Source organism: Parasteatoda tepidariorum, chromosome 3 (assembly GCF_982258835.1).
Source record: "Parasteatoda tepidariorum strain Cologne lab strain chromosome 3, Ptep-v5.0, whole genome shotgun sequence".
Lineage (NCBI taxonomy): Eukaryota > Metazoa > Arthropoda > Arachnida > Araneae > Theridiidae > Parasteatoda > Parasteatoda tepidariorum.
This window is the reverse complement of record NC_141757.1, coordinates 46,332,954-46,350,818: the sequence shown is the minus strand read 5'-3', so window position 1 is coordinate 46,350,818 and position 17,865 is coordinate 46,332,954. Positions and strand designations below refer to the sequence as shown.

At 27.2% G+C, this 17,865-nt stretch overlaps 1 protein-coding gene across 1 annotated transcript in view; it reads left to right on the top strand.

The window, feature by feature from the left end:
- LOC107447019 (peripheral plasma membrane protein CASK) overlaps positions 1-17,865 on the top strand; it is a 622,119-nt gene that overhangs the window by 576,338 nt on the left and 27,916 nt on the right. The window contains 2 exon segments of the mRNA XM_071178929.2: positions 4,902-5,096; positions 16,507-16,585. Of these exon segments, the coding sequence (XP_071035030.2) occupies positions 4,902-5,096; positions 16,507-16,585 (274 nt within the window).

Genomic DNA, 17,865 nt, shown 5'->3' with positions numbered 1-17,865 from the left:
TGTGGACTAAATTCTACAATTTAGTCTATCTGTCATGAATATAGTTGATCCTGTTTTTAACTTTTTATTTAACTCTGTTTTATGATGAATTCTACCATAAACAGAAAAATATAAAAGCTTTATATATATTTACTTTGGGTGCTAAGAAAAAATATATATATATTCTGTCTTCACTAACGCTTAAGATTTAAAAAGAAAAGCATTTAAACATTTTATAGAAATAAACTAAAATTAATACCAAGACATTTAAGATCATTCCCCAAAATCTTTTGACACAGATAAAACAAACGACAAACTCATCGTCCATGAAGTAGTTTAGTTTGCTGCCACAGAGAGGCGTTGTGGACTTTAAAACAAGAACGTTGCCATTCTCTCACACTCGGAAATAAAAAATTTATTTTTTTCTCACACGCTTTGACAATAGTGCAGGAACTTTTTATATTTCTCTGTGCTCAATTTAAATTAGATGTTCTAGAACTAAAGTCAAACAACTATATTACATTTACCATGCACATATTTTAGCTATCACTTTTGTCCATCTGATTATCACCATCATGTTTTAAAATACAAGCATCAATCATATTTTAATGATTGAAATATATATATATATATATATATATATATATATATATATATATATATATATATATATATATATATATATATATATATATATATATATATATATATATATATATATATATATATATATATATATATATATATATATATATATATATATATATATAATACATAAAATACATAAATAAATACAAGAAAACACGAAGAAAGTTAAGAAAAACAATGAGTTTCATTTATTGCGCTTAAGCTGCAAGTAAACAGAACTTATTAGATAAGTTCAAAATGAAGAATAAAACAAAGAAAAATTATAGACATATGAAAAAAAGAGGGGGGAGGGAATAATAAGTAAAAAAATAACAAACAACAGTTTATATATATAAAAAAAAAGAATGAAATTTTATTTAAAAAACCGGAAAAAAAAGATATAATCTTTTCTTCAGCCCACATGATTATATCCGCAAAACAGAGTGCTTTCTGATATTGTATCAATAAAGTCAAAGCAAAATATATTAATACAATAGTGTGAGGAGCACTCAAAAAAATTTTTTATGAGAATAACAATAAATATAAAAATAACAATATATATATATATATATATATATATATATATATATATATATATATATATATATATATATATATATATATATATATATATATATATATATATATATATATATATATATATAGCGCAATAAAAACAAAGAGAAAAACGAAGAAAATTAATAAATTTTATTAACTGCATATAAGCTGCAAGTATATAGAACTCATAAAATAAGCTTAAATATTAAGAAAATATGAAAAATAATACAAAATAATGACAAGAGAAGAAAATTATTAAAAATATTCTTCAAAAATGTGTAAAAAAAAATATATAATTTTTGATTGTCGAAAAAAATCTGGAAAACAAAACAAAGAAAATATATAATCTCTTCATCAGCCCACACGATTAAGCACTCCTTTTTGCGGATATTATCGTGTGGGCTGATGAAGAGATTATATATTTTCTTTGTTTTGTTTTCCAGATTTTAATTTTTTTTTCGATAATCAAAAATTATATTTTTTTAAATACTTTTGAAAAATATTTTTAATAGTTTTCTTCTCTTGTCATTATTTTTTATTATTTTCCATATTTTCTTAATATTTTAGCTAATATATATATATATATATATATATATATATATATATATATATATATATATATATATATATATATATATATATATATATATATATATTTATATATATATATATATATATATATATATATATATATATATATATATATATATATTTATATATATATATATATATATATATATATATATATATATATATATATATATATATATATATATATATATATTTATATATATTTATATATATATATATATATATATATATATATATATATATATATATATATATATATATATATATATATATATATATATATCCTAAATTTTTATTTATGTTAATCAGAAAACATTTATTGGATAGATATCTGATACAACATTTAAACGGATATATTTAGAGTTACCTTCCTTTGCATATTATAAAACAAAAATTTTCCTCTCTATTTCTTTATATCGCAATCTTAATTGGTTTAGAAGGGAAGCAACTTTCTGTGAACATAGCGTGTAACCCCAAGGGAAATCTGAATGCCCTCTAAGAAATACCCGAATAATTTCTTGCTTTAATAAAAAGAACAAAGTTTGTAATGATTGAAAAAACTCAGCCAACCTTTTTTCATTTCATCTTTTATGGCTCACAATTGCGAATTTCACTTTCAAAGGGAATTATCTTTATGTATTCGAACTGTATCATCCAATTCAATTTGTCTGGAGCATACTTATTTCTTTTTTTTTAGTTTAGAAAGCATATCCATTTTGTATCTTCTTTATCTCAATAGATCTTTATATCTGCTTATAGAAAAAAAATGTAAGTTTTGTCCGAAATTCCTACCCTTGTAAAATGATAGATATGTACCATGAATTACCTCATATTGAAAAACGATTCCGATGTTCATTTTATTTTAGATATCTCTAGATGTTTTATTGATTTTTTTTTTTTCATCTTTTGTAATTCCTCGGGGAAACAGCATATTGCCTTTAAGTCATTTTATATTGCTTGCCAATGTTTGTTTGTTTTTTTTTCAACTAAATGCAATTTTATTTCTTTGGTCGAAAGCAAAATGCTGTTTTATTTATTTAATGTTATTTCGATAGAAAAATTGTTTGAGTTTTGTAATAAACTATATTTTGTCAGTTTTTAATATTGCACTTTTCATCAATACTTTTTAAATACATACATATTATAATTTTGAAAGTTTATAGTAACTAAATTAAATTCAGATATTTGTTTTTAATTAATTTGACATTTTTGCAATTTTTATTGACTTTATTTGTGAGCCAATCAAAATAATCATCTTATTTCATTTCTGCCAATTTATAAACATTTTGAGAGAAGATTTTCCAGTGACATGATACAAAACAGATTTTTTAAGTAATCCCAGCACTTTAAAATGTCTACATGAATTATGTATCGCAGTGGTTAAAACCATTTAAATTAATTTATTAAACCAGAAATTAAAGTATTAAAGCATGAGTTTTACTATTACAAAAAGAAATCTTCTGCAATAAGCGTTAAAAATATTAGATTTACTATTTAAATTGCAAAACTCTTCATCATTTTAGGAAGAAAAATGTAAATTTATAATTTAAGACTGATTCTTGTAAATGTAGTAAGTGCCAAAACGAACGGTTTGTAGTATATAGTAATATAGTACTTAATATAGTATTATATTATAGATAGTACTATATTATTTATAGTATTATATTATATGTAGTACTATATGTAGTACTATTATATTATATATAGTACTTTATATAGTATTATTATATAGTGTTACAGTACTTTATATACAGTATTCTTTAACAGTACAGTATAGTATTATATTATATATAGTAATTTATATAGTATTATTACATATTATTGTTGTACTTTATAGTATTCTTGAACAGTACAGTACATTTACAGTAGAAACCTTCAGACGGTCATACACGTAGGAATCAAATTCCTACCTGTATTCTTCTCCTCATAATAAAGCCAATTTCCCTTTCTTATTGCAGAGAGAAAGAAGGCATAGAAGAGAAACATTCTCTCGAATTTTCTTACCTGTCCAGAAATTCATAACTTAAAATTTTAATTGTTACCTATTGATCGGACGCTGTTGATACATAAAAACTTGATATATAATATTCTGATAACTGATATTCACTATTCATAAAGTTGACTCTGTTCAATTTCAACAGATGCTGAGTTATGAATAGAGTATGCTCAGTCTCTTAAACTAGAGCAAAAGTGCCTCGACTACACTGTAAAAAAGAAAAAATCCGTATCAAATTACGGTAGAAAGTATCAGCACTCAGAATGTCAGTACTTTTTACCTTAAAACCCATTCTTACCTTAAAGTTTTACGGAACAAAAAAGTACGATATACCGTAATATTATAGTAATATTTACAGTAAAATTATTGAATCGCCGTACTTAAATAAATATTGCTGTGAAAATTGCGGAACAAAATTTTACAGTAAAAATGAATTTATCGGTAAAATGAATTCTACGGATTCAGTCGCCTGGGGGCCTGTACTTTTTATGGTAGTATGATCCGGAATTTTTACGGTGTAGAGATGTTATGTACCAGTAAATTAGATAGAAAGCGTTATGACTGGACGCTGTCTTGTCCCTTCTAGCTGGATTTAAGATAGGGGGTGCAATGCTGAAGCGATTAAAACACCTTTGAGTTGTTACTCGATACATAAGCAGACGCTGTCCACGACAAAAGTATGCTATAGTTTGTCTACAGTAAGAACTCCCCCCCCCGCTACAAAGTCTGAGGCCGTCATCTGCTATGGAAACAAGAATAACACATTTAAGGGAGGGTAGCTTCTCTTTACTCCAGGGCTGAGACTGGAGAATAAGATTAGCTTTCTCACGCATTCCCGAACCAATATTTATTCTAAACAGTGACCCCACACCCCTACTTGAAATAGTTATACCTCGGTACCATAGTCACCTCCACGAGTCCAGATGAATGGCTAGGGGAGTTCTTACTTTAGACAAACTATGTATTTCTTGTCACTAATTCTACTCGCATGTGCGCTCATTCTGGATGTATCTGTTCTTTCGTATCACTTATAGTCTTTCTCAAACACAATGTACATTATTTTTTTATTTGACATTTCATTTTTTACAGTTTTTAGTTTTTAATTGTAAATGCTGTAATAAAATTATGTATAATGATGGCTTTATTGCAGGCGCTGTTACAAGCGCAGGACGTGGTGGCCCACGAGGTGTATGGGGAGGAGGCCCTGAGGATATCTCCTCCTCCTATCCCACTCTACCTTAACGGAGGGCCGGAACCGGACCCACCCGGAACAGAAGATTCAGACATGGAAAACGTCACAAGGGTCAGGCTAGTCCAATTTCAGAAGAACACCGACGAGCCTATGGTAACTTCTCATTATTTTCAACTACTTTACTTATTTATTTTCAGTTATGGATATCTTAATGTAATAGAAAATGAAAGAAAAAGATATTTAAAAAATATGAAGCATGTAATTGAAATAAACTATTGAAAGAAATATTTCCTATAAAATAACTCGGTTGAGAAATAAGATATTTAAAAAATATGAAGCATGCAATTGAAATAAACTATTAAAAAAAATATTTCCTATAAAATAACTCGGTTGAGAAATAGTTTTGAGATTATAATACTGAAATGATAGAATTGTTCCAAATGCAATGAATTAAATTAACGTTTCCATAACGTCTTTTAACTTTATAAAACTCATCATTTAGAAAGCTTGCTCCTGATTGTGTTATTTATAAAATATTGTTGAAAGCAAAACTAGATTTCTGAAATATTTCACAAACTACCGAGGAAATGATTCTGATATGACATTATTTCGATGCTTTTTATGTATTTTGATTTAACAAATACACTCAAATTATTTTAATCAAAAATTATTCAACTTATTACATGCTAAATTGCATGTTTATAATACAATGGATTTTGAGTTTCCAAATCCTGTTCTCTGTTTCATTAATCTTCCAACTCCAACCTCATGAATTCGCAAATGCAATATCGCTAAAACTTGGCGCAAACGGGAGAAAATAATTGTTTATAGTTGTAATCCATTCACTCAAACTAGTTAAGGAATCAGGCAATGGAATAAATAATGTGTGCTATCCAGATTGAAATTTCAATAATTGAACCAACTGTTCCACCAATTACCACATTTCATCGAACTTAAGACCTCTATTCTCCCTAAAGCAATTGTTCGCCCCTTGTAACCTTCCTTTACAGAATTGAATCATGACATTTTAATTATTGTTGCAAGTAACTCACTTAATATTCTTGCATCTTGTTTAATTTGGGAAATAAAAATAATGTCTAAAGATGCGTAAGCAAGTTGTTTTCAGTTAATTTAGTTAATTAATTATGATATGATGTATTAATTTTCAGATGTTTACACTTTTAAGCTTTTATTTTTTTATTTGTTATGGAACTTATTTTCAGTTATTTTAAATTTATTACTTTTGGTAGTAAACCTGTTTTTGTAAGTTATGTTTTACTTTAATTAATTAATTTATTTATTTTGAATTAGATAAACTCTAGTTTAGTTTACAAAATTAGATTTCTCAGAACTTTTACAAGAAAGGGAAAACATAAAAATATGATAAAAATATTTTTAGTTTAGCTTACAAAATTAGATTTCTCAGAACTTTTACAAGAAAGGAAAAAAATAAAAAATGTGATAAAAATATTTTTACGTTTTTTACTTTAGTTTACAAAATTAGATTTCTCAGAACTTTTACAAGAAAGGGGAAAAGAAATATGATCAAAATATTTTTACGTTTTTTAGTTTAGTTTACAAAATTAGATTTCTCAGAACTTTTACAAGAAAGGAAAAAAATAGAAATAGGATAAAAATATTTTTACGTTTTTAAGCTTAGTTTACAAAATTAGATTTCTCAGAACTTTTACAAGAAAGGGAAAAAATAAAAATATGATAAAAATATTTTTACGTTTTTAGTAAGAATAAAGTTTCGTATATGAGTGCTTTCGTACATAGTAACATTTTAGTAAACTTTGGAAAATATAGTAAAAACTGGGATCTGTTGAAAAGAACACATTTTTTCATTGAAAACCGTCATTCTTTTCATCATAACGAAAACGCTATTATTTTTCCATTGTAAATATTCTAAAACATGTTCTTAAACTGAAAATAGGTCTTATAGGTTAATATAAAATGTTTCTTTCTTGCTTTTTCAAAGTGTCACTTGGCACTTTCTTCCACTAAGCTCTTCTGCTGTATTATTGTTTTAAGATAGTTTTTTGGAACTTTAAAAATGTTCTATTGTATTTCACTAAACATTTTACCGGAAAAACGTACCTTGGACGATTGTTTCCATTCGATCCGGTCTGAGGAACTTAATGAAATAAGGTTCTCAGTAACATTTTTGAGGGGAAAAAATTTATCAGAAAAATTATCTTATTTTAGTCTTATTTAAATATCCAGCATACATTTATTTTAATAAGTCATAAGTATGTGTGGTAAAAGGTTGAAAACAAAGTATTTGAGTGATTAAAAGTGGAAAAGTGATCTAAGTGCATTTGGCAATTAACAGTCTACGAGTAATTTTAAAAAGCCCGCATTTTGTCAGCAAATTAAAACGCCTAAAGTGCCAACGCTGTGATTTTTAGATTTCGGCAATTGAAACCTTTATTGTCACCAAAGAACCTAATTTTCACACTTCACAAAAATGTCGCATTCTTTATCCTCTTACATCTTCAATTTAGGTATGAATTAGCAGTTATACCTGTCTTATTTCGTGAATAAATCTTTCTTTTATTCATTTTGAATTTGAATCTAATTATTAACCAAAATGAAAAATAAAAATTACTTCTATTTAAAAAAGCGAACTGAGTAATGTAAGTTTTCAAATTTTTGTTCTTGCAACATTATCGAGAGGTAAAAGCCTGGAAAGAAAGAAGAAACGCAGAAAACAACGTAACAAGAACAAATAAAAGTAGTTTAAAACGATACAGACTGTAAACAAAATTCCTCATTAACTGCCAAGATACAGAATTCTATATCTTTGCACTGATAACTATACTTGTATACAAGTACTTGTTATAGTATAGTTTTTTTTAATATTTATATTTGTTTTTGTTAGTTTATTTTCTGCATTATTACTTCCAGCACTAAAGTTTTTGTTTTAAAAAAAGCTATTCACTATCTATATTTATACCTGTTTACCTAATAGGCATTTACTTTAAAGAAGCCACAACAATCTTATAATTTTAAACAAAAGTAAATCACTGGATTTTATTCCAAATGCCATATTTTTCTCAATTTTGAAATAGTTTTAGAAATTCAAAATATCACAGTAAGATTTAAAAAAGCTCTATTTTTAAGAATTTCCCTTTATTTAATGGGATAGAAAGACAAAAATTTTTTCTAGGAAATTTTTAACAAAAACCTTCTTAGTAAGCTTTTATTTAAACTGATTCAGATTTACGATTTTTTTTTCATGATCCTCTCTTAGTTTCTGAGAATTTATTCCAAATGTATTCTGTGAATAATGCCAAATAATTATATTATGCACTACGATCATTTTACAAAAGTTTGCTGTTACATTTGCATTTTAATACCCTTTAATATTTGCCTTTTGAATTACTTAGTTACTTTTTTCTTTAATATTTTAGAATTTTTTTTTTTTTTTTTTTTTTTTTTTAGCTTTGTTTGAATAATATTTTTTTTAAATATTTTGCGCAAAATTATTTAACATTTATCACAAAACACGCTTAACTTTTTTTAGTAAATGAATTGTACTAGGATAAAAAAAATTCTGGTAAAATTACCATATTGTATGGTAACATTTCCGATTTAAAAAAAACATGCAGTACCTAAACCATTCATTTGGTAATTTTTTCGTTCATATGGTAAAGGTTTACCAGAAATTTTGGATTTTTAAATTATTGTTCTTTTTACTACACGTTTAGTAAAAAATACAAAATTGGAAAGTGAACTTAACCGAATAAACGATTTTTATTCCTAGCTCTAAATTATCAGGATAAAATTACTAAATATAACCACATTTACCAAATTTTATCCCATATTATAGAACCATATTTTATTGTTAATTTTATCAAACTCTTTACCAAACCGCTTCTTGGTACACAGTGCTTCTTGGCTTCTTGGTAAAAATTTGGTAACTTTTAAAGTTACCAAATTTTTTGATGTTCCCATAGAACGCTATGAATTTTACCATATTCTGTAAGTTTTCACCATATTTTTTTCAGTGGTTATGGGTTATATTTGCTTGGCTCGAAAATTAGCAAACCCAACAAAATGTTTTAAAAATGTCAAATAATTTTTTTTTTCTTTAAAAATTTAGTTTTTAAAAAATTTGCTTGTGTTGTCCTTTTTAAGTTTAAAAAAACATTTTTATCGAAAAACTACAGCACTTATGCATCGATATTTGTATTATCTTGTATCTATGATTATAGGGATCTGAAACACAGAGGCTAGAAAAAATAATTTAACTGCTATTTATATTTAATATTCATAATTTTTGAATAATTTAACGGTTTAATTGTCAAATTCCTTATTAATTTTCATTTTTTGTATAAAAAGTGTTTAAAAAATAATAAAACTGTATAAATTTTGATTTTTTTTACTTTCAGGTTAAAAAATTTTAATTGTTGTGAAATTTTTAAAATTTGCAAGGAAAATAAGGGGTGATAATAAATTTAGGTCAACAATGTAGTTGCTTTTTATGCACATTCTTAATATCGTAATTAAAATATCTGAAAAAAAATATTTAGGAATTGAAATTATAGACAAAATGTAAAAATGATAACATTTTACTGTATAACATTTTAATCCAAAATTTGACAAGGCATTTACTTTTATCAAACTGTTTAAATTTATTTATAAGTAAATCCAGTAAGTGTAATGCAAGAATAAAAAAGAAATTATGTTTTTAAACTTCCAACTAAAAATATGAAATTCAATATAACTGATTAGAAATTCCATTAAAAATTTTATAGACTATTATTTATTGTCATAGAATATTTTTAAAGTATTAACTGATTTTTTGTTATTTCGTTACGATTCACAACATAAATGTTTCCTAAACGTTAAACTTTTGAACAAACAAAAATTAATCAAAAAAGAAAAACACAACACGTTGATGTTTATTTTTAAAGGTAATGACAATTCTGTTTTCAAAAATTGTTACTTTGTGAAAAAATAAAAAAGCATAATTTCAAGATGAAAAATTCATTTGAATATTATTTGAATTTGGATAAAACTTTTATGATAAAGTGTTAGCAATTTTAAAATATCGAACAAATAAAAAGTTCTGTTTTTGTTCAGATTGAAAATTAACTATGAGATATCGTTAGTTGATTATGTTTAGTTAGTTAATTTTTTGTAAGAATTTTACCATGTTTCAATATGGTAACTATATTTATTAAAGAATTAAAAATAAATTTAAAAAAACCTGTGTTATTGAAAAATTTTGTAAATATGCAAAATGTAAAAGCTAGATTATTTGGAAAAGAAATTTTTATTTAAAAAAGGAATTTGCTTTGCTTGAGTTAAAAAGAAAATTTTACTATTTTTCTCTAAACCCAACATTATTACCGAGTTTTAATTAAAAGTTGAAATTAAATTTTTCCATCATTAAGATTATAATTATTAATTTATTAAATTATTAATTAAGAATAATTATTAAATTATTCTTATTTAATAAATGACAGTAATACACTTCGAAAAAATAAAATGTCTACCGTATTTCCTTATTTCTAAATTATATTTGTAAGTTTTCCGAAGAATGCCGTTGCAAGCCTTACAAAAAGTGAAACGTAGTGCATTACGCTTGCTCATTGGCTGTCTGCAACCTGCCGCATTTGTTAGGTTTATCGCAATGAATCCTGCAATCGCATTCCTGCCTGCATCCTGCTATCAGTAGTTTGCAAAAAGCCAGATTTTCCAATTAACTTACGAGATATTCAGTTCTTAATCCATTGTTGAATTCAGGAGTTTACCAGGTTTCTGAAATCGTTGGGTTTCTTGAAAATTGCTAACAAAACACAAAAAATAACTAAACTATCCAGTAAACACCGCGCTAATTGATGCCATGAAATTGGAAGTCGCACTTACCTTGTATAATCCGCAATCCACATAAAAGTCAGATGACATAATTCGCGTCTTGTTGAAAATATTTTTTGTTGCAACATTTTAATAGAAAAGATAGATATGTAATATCTCTCTAAATATTAAAAAAAACACGTGATATTTAGGAAAAATTTCGTTGGACAGTTTATCCTATAGGTAAAATATTGTTATTATTTACAAATTTTTTTTACCATAGCATTTATACGTAATATTTTATTTTAAAATCAGTACAGAAATTAACAACTAGCCAGAATCGTGAGTTTGATGCCTTTTAAAAGCCATGAAATTTTAAGTTGTTTAAAATTATCAATACTGAATGGAATTATTGCAATACCATATTTTAAAGAGAATATCACTGCAATATGTAGAAAAACTAGGAAACTTTGAATAAATCAATTTTCTGTCAAAATGCAATTAATATGTCACTCTGTTTATTAACATTTTGGTTTTTTATGTTGAATGTTAAGTACTTAAAATATCTAACGGTAGATAGCTTACTTTAAATGCGTTTCTTACATAAGTTCAGTAAACATTTTTTTTAGATATCTCATTGTTATATGTATGATATATAGAAAAATATTTCATTCAAATATAACATAAATATTTTTTAAAATAAAAAGTACTTCATGATAGTTATTTTTGTGAAGCATCTTTTGTCTGGATAAAAGAAATAAACAGTTCGAAAAATTATTCTGAAAGAACATTTCAACACAAGACATAGCGGATTTATTATTTACATCCACTCCTAATCTGAAACTAGAGATATAAGATTTATAAATTACACTATTTCCCATTCGGGGAAAAAATTAAAACCTGATGATTATTTTTAAAACAAAATAATGTCTGGTGCCTGACAGACTGCCGGTATTACAAATTCCTCAATTAATTTAATTATTAACAACTAGCTGGAAATTTATTAAAAAGAAACACCTTTTGAAAGCAAATATTTAACAGACAAATTGATCTTCTAACAGTACATATTTCTTTATTAATATGTTTCTTTAAAGAAATACAATTCTTCCAACATAAGTGTGATGTAAACCTGTGATGTTTCTTAAATATGCCTTCAAAAAAATGAGGACGCTTGGAATTTATCGACTTCTCATTATTTCTTTTCGTGAAGTACTTAACCTTTTGTGCTTTTTTTTTCTTCTCCGCGTAAGTTATCAGCTGCGTAGATTTGACTTTAAGATTAAGGAGAGTGTTAAAAGGTACAAATGGCGTTGTCGAGATACTTAGTTTCCTGTAAAACATGAAAAGTTTCATTTTGCCGGGAGTTTTGTCAATGTTTGGAGAGAGAGTCTGGCCGTGCGCCAGTTGATATTCTGCCCGACTTGCAACTTAAGGTCAGAGTGTTATGATTATTTATTTATAGTCTAATATGTTGTCCACACGTGACACAATATAATGTTCAAAGATATGGAAACAAAGCTTCCCTGTTTTATACGATTCGCCAATCTCTTTTTATTTATTAGTTTAATCTTGACGCATGTAGCTTAATTTGATTCTTTCGGTTCATGTCTGTATATTTATTATGAATCCTATGACGGCCATCCCACAAAAATAATAAACCTCAAAAGCAAAATCGTAAAATAAAATGTATTGAAAAATTTATTAAGTGGTTAATTTGTGAACATAGTACTAAAACTACTCTAATGTGCTATTCTCAACGGTCAATATCTTTAATGATGATTCGAAGACAATACTGGCGCATACGTTAACTACACTACGTCAACTTAAATAGGAGTGCATAGAGTAGTAGTAATCAAACGGCCTCCGCACCATGCAACCCAACCATGTGTGGACTTAACTGTCTTGGAAACTGTTGAGATCTTCACGTTCGAGTGAATTTCGAGTAACTTAGATACTATTAAAGAAATTACAATCCAACACCAGCCTTTAACATGGGATAGGAATCAAATCGCCGTCCAAGAAATGGTAGACGAAGATTCTATTCATCACATCGACTTGACGGTGAAAAATATATGGGCAGCTTCTTTTTTTTATCTGCCATCTCTATTTAAAGGGTCTTTTCAGTAGAATTTCGAACTTAAATATTTTATGTGTAGGGTGCCCACCAAAGTCGGTATCCACATTTTTAACTGCCTGCAGCCATAGTAAAAAAGAAAGTTTATGTGTATTGTAAAAGGGCTGTGCGTTGTTAGATGAGACCGAAGACCAGTAACAGCACCACCTGAGGAAAAACTCCAGAATCAACGTTCCTATCTCGGAAATGCTAGGAGGGGATAAAGAAAAAATTGCTGAAATGCAAAGTTGTAAAAACTGTCATAGATTTAGTATGAAAAGACATTTTATAGAAACATATGCTAAAAAAATAATAAATAGACTACCCTGAATAACGTTTGATCTAATGATCGGATCTTCTCGTTCTAGGACTTAATCTTAATCATCCAAAGGAGGGATCTTAAATATGCTAATTAATTAGCTCAGGTAGTATTTTAAGTGACGAAATCAGACAGAAAACGTAATTTCTCTATATAAACATACCATTTTTTCAACGAATTCGGGTTCCTAACCCCCGAAATATAGGAAGTAGCCGCACTCTGGGAAACATGGTCCCAATAGTTTAATCAAGAGAGTGATATAAAGTTTGAATCCCTTAATGTTGATATTACTTTGATATTGATATTACTTTTCGCCATATCTCGAGAGTTTTTTAAGCAATTTAAAATGAAATTGCAGGCAATTATAAAATTCGTTAAGTCAAAGATATTTCCATGCGAAAAAAAAAGATTTTGTATGCATTTATTATTTTTTATTGTATTGTTTAAGAATAGTCAAAGAAAATTTTGGATTGTGAAGTATACGATTTGTTTACATTATGTTAAAGAATTTAAAGGAGCCGGGACAGCCTGGTCGGTAGGGCGCTGGACCCATGTCGGAGGGTTCGTGGGCTCGAACCCCGCCTGCCGAAGACTCCCTGTGTAATTGGTGACTGATGCACGTTAAAATTCTGTCGAGTCGCAAAGTCCTCTTCCCATAACAAATCAATACCTCTGAGGGTATTGGATTGCAGATCGATTGTTCTCTGATTCAGGTCAAAATTACGATGTGTGGATGAATGAATGGATGTATGAATGGGTCAGCCTTATAAACAGGTATGACGTATGATGTGGCAGAAGTCGAATTCTTTGCCATAAATGGCGCCACTGAAAATCAAGAATCGCACACTCTGCCTTAAATTTGCTCGGTTTCACCAAGCAGCCCATGTGGCAAGTGGCATTAGAACCAACCAAGAATTTAAATATACCTGGAAAAATATAAAATTTGACCACAGTAATCGAATAGTTCTTGAGAAATTATCGATTTTTAAAAAAGTCGTATATTTAATCTCACTGATATCTTGAAGAAAAAAAAGATATCTAGAGATAACTAGTTAGAACTTGTGTTATTTTAAGCTTCTTATTTTTAGTATTAATCCACGAGGCTGCTATGCGTATAAAATCTTGATATTCTACGACTGTATCATTAAATTTTTTCTTATCTAGCGCCATTTCCGAGATAGGAACTCTTAACTCCTCGATTTAGAAGTTGTTGGTATCTCATTTAAATGTGTATACCTACTTCAATGTATTCAGACGCCGCATTTGTATAGTCATTCTTTCATTTCATATATTTTTTTCTACAACAACCCCTACAATTAGTCGGTTTAAAAGAAAACACTAATTAATTCATCACACTAATATTTATTTAAGTCATTGCACTGATGTTTCTGAGTCTCACACTAGATAAACCAGTTATTTGTCTTTTGATCTTTTTTATTTCGAACAACAAAACGTTCTTTAGGAGATTAAATGAAATTCATAAAAATTTTCATTCATTAAAACAGTGGAAAGGAAAGGATTTTTAAGCAAAGAGAATAAGCTGCTTTCTAAACCTCTGTTAATCTCGAAACAAACAAATGCCTGAGAACCTTAATGAGGTAGTTTGAATGTTGCATGTGTCAGAAGTGGAAATTGATTTAACCCGTTTTACTCTCTAAACCAATTGACGTAGAATTTTTATTAAACATATTTTTCATTATTTTGTATTAATTTAGATCAAAATAAATTTAAAATATTATATTTAGCATTTTAATAATTTATGATTATGAAATACAGCATGAAACACTGTCTTTTTCTGCGTTAAAGATAAAATCCTTCAAACACGGCTTACTTTCGAACAATAATTTTTTAAATGTGCACTCATTTGCAGTTACTTAAATCTAAGAGAAACATTTATTTATCATTGCAATTTCTTTAATTTACAAAATCAATTACCGATAAACTTTGAAAAATAAATCAAAATCAAAATTTTCTGATTACTTTTTTTTTAATTTTATATTTTAGTACAAATATAATTCCGATAATCTAAAATATTTTTTAGCTACTATTAGATTGTTTTTTATAATTAAAAAATATAAAAATATATTTTTACTTGTAAATAGAGCCGGGATATCCTGGTTGGTAGGACGTTGTACCCATGTCCACGAGTTCGTGAGTTTTATTGCTACTGACCGAAGACTCTCCAAATGATGTACAAAATGGTGTCTGATGCACGCTAAATCTGTCGGGGTCCTAATGTCCTCTAAATTCCCATTACAAATCAATACCTCTAGGGGTACTGGATCGGAGATTGATCGTGCTTTGGTTCAGGTCAAAATTACGACATGCGGATGGATTAATGGTGTGTGAATGTGTCCTCCCTGTAAAACGGGCTGTAACGTACGTGTGTGGCAGAAATCGAATTCTTGGCCATCGATGGCTTCACTGGACAACAAGAAGCGCACCCCTTTGCCCTAAAATAGGCTTATTAGTATTGACAAATGGCAAAAGACAACAGCAACAATAACTTATTAGAGTGTCTGAAAAAAAAATATGTAAAAGGAACACCGTTATCCTAACTGTGTCAAAGGATTAAAAGATTGAAAATGTATTCTTATCGTAATGTTTTTGTTGTAGTTTCTAACAAAACTATTTTTGTAATGATTGTAATTTTACTAATGAACTTTATCTTAATAACATTAAGCTAATATTGATGCCTCATGAAAAATTGATTTTCGAAATTGATAATTTGCATCCTTAAAAAAACCTTAAACTTAAAAAGCTTTGAATTGAGCATCTCAAAGCAAAATTTATTCACTAAGGTCCAAGAATGAATATTCATTCAAGGTTTAATACACTGTTAGAATTTTTAAGCTATAATATTGTTCGAATTTACTTCTAAATTAATATATACTACATTGAACAATATTGTTTTAATATAATTTGGACAATATTGTATCAATTATATTTAATACAATATTATATCAATAAATTTGTACTGTTGTAGTGTTTAAAGTATCGATAATATGGTTCAACGTTAAGCTGTTTTTTGTTTTAATTGGATATATTTAATAAGAACTAAAGAAAAAGTAATATAAATGTAAAAAAACAAATATTACTTGTAAATTGAAATTTCTTTTTTTATGCCTCTTTTTATAATTCTTGGTTTTTTTTTTTGTCAATAAATATGTTTCTTGTATATTTTTATTGTAATTATAAAATAGTTTTAAATTTTAGATAATATTTATTTAATTCATGTTCTGTCTGTAGGGTATCACTTTTTATTCAATTCATATTCTGTCTGTAGGGTATCACTTTTTATTCAATTCATGTTCTGTCTGTAGGGTATCACTTTAAAAGTGGATGAAGAGGGTCGTTGTATTGTGGCTAGAATAATGCATGGAGGCATGATACATCGACAAGGTAAGATACTTTTTTTTTCTTAATCGAAAAAATCATTTTCAGTCTAAATTAAGTTTTATTTTTCAAATTAAGATAATGCTGCTGCTCTTTTAAACTTCTATTTATCGCATTTTCTGAAATTTTCCTAACATTTTTTAAATAAAATTTTTTGTAAATCGAAAATATTTTATTGCTATTTATCTTCCCTGAAAGGGTATTTTTATAACTCATAATAAATCGTTTTGAACTAATCAATGCTCACAGAAACCATATTTGAACCACTATACCGTACAAAATTGCTGCAATTTTAAAGTGTTAAATTTAATCCTATTTTCATTCAAGTTAAATTGAAGTGGATCAAGATTGCGAAAAATTGATTTGAATGAAAATGTTCTTCAATATATATTAAGTTTAAAGCAAATGTCTAAATAATATGGTTCAGCAAATTAACAAATTTCTAACAATGTGTAAGAATGCGTATTATTCATTATTGGTGCGCTGTTTAGAATATCAAAGAGAAAAAAACACCTTATTATCTTTCAAAAACATCTAAATTTTATATATCTCTGTATTAAAAAATCGTAAAGACCGCCGCTGCCGCTGTTTTGGTTGTTGAACTTAACGTTACATTTTGGTTTGCCACTATAAGATTTGGAAATTTGAAATTCGGAAAGTGTGTAGAGAAATATAAAAATATGCAGGAATTACGATGGAATAAAAAAATTTAGCATCCGATAATTAATTTAAGAATTATAAACTAATAAATTTGAAAGAAAAACTTTACGGACCGCTCTACAGATCGCAGGAACTAGAGTTCAAACTGAACTCTGTAATTGCAACTACAGAGCTCAAATTAAACATGCTGATAGGGGTATATTTGTTTATTAACTTGGTACTGAGTTGTTTGTTTGTTTTTTTCGAAATTCTAATTTGTTCGAAAGTCTGTGCAATTTTAAGTGCTTTTTGCGACTTTTATCCCACTTTTTTTTTTGTTTTACGTTTCATTTTGCTTTCCCGCTCAAACACTGTAAGTAAGACTTGGAAAATATTTAGAAAGTTTGATGGAATAAAAAAATTAAGATCTGATTATTCGTTAAAAATTATTGTCTGTAGGAAAACACCATATTGGTTGATATACTGCCAGCTGAAGTGCAGCTGCAGAGTTGAAATTCGACATGCTGATGAATTGTAAAATTAACGTTCAAAAGTTATGGCAATTTTAAGTGCTTTTTTGTAATTATATTTTTTTTAAATAATATTTTCTCAGTTGTCTCATTTGCGTTTTTCATTTTATAAACTCG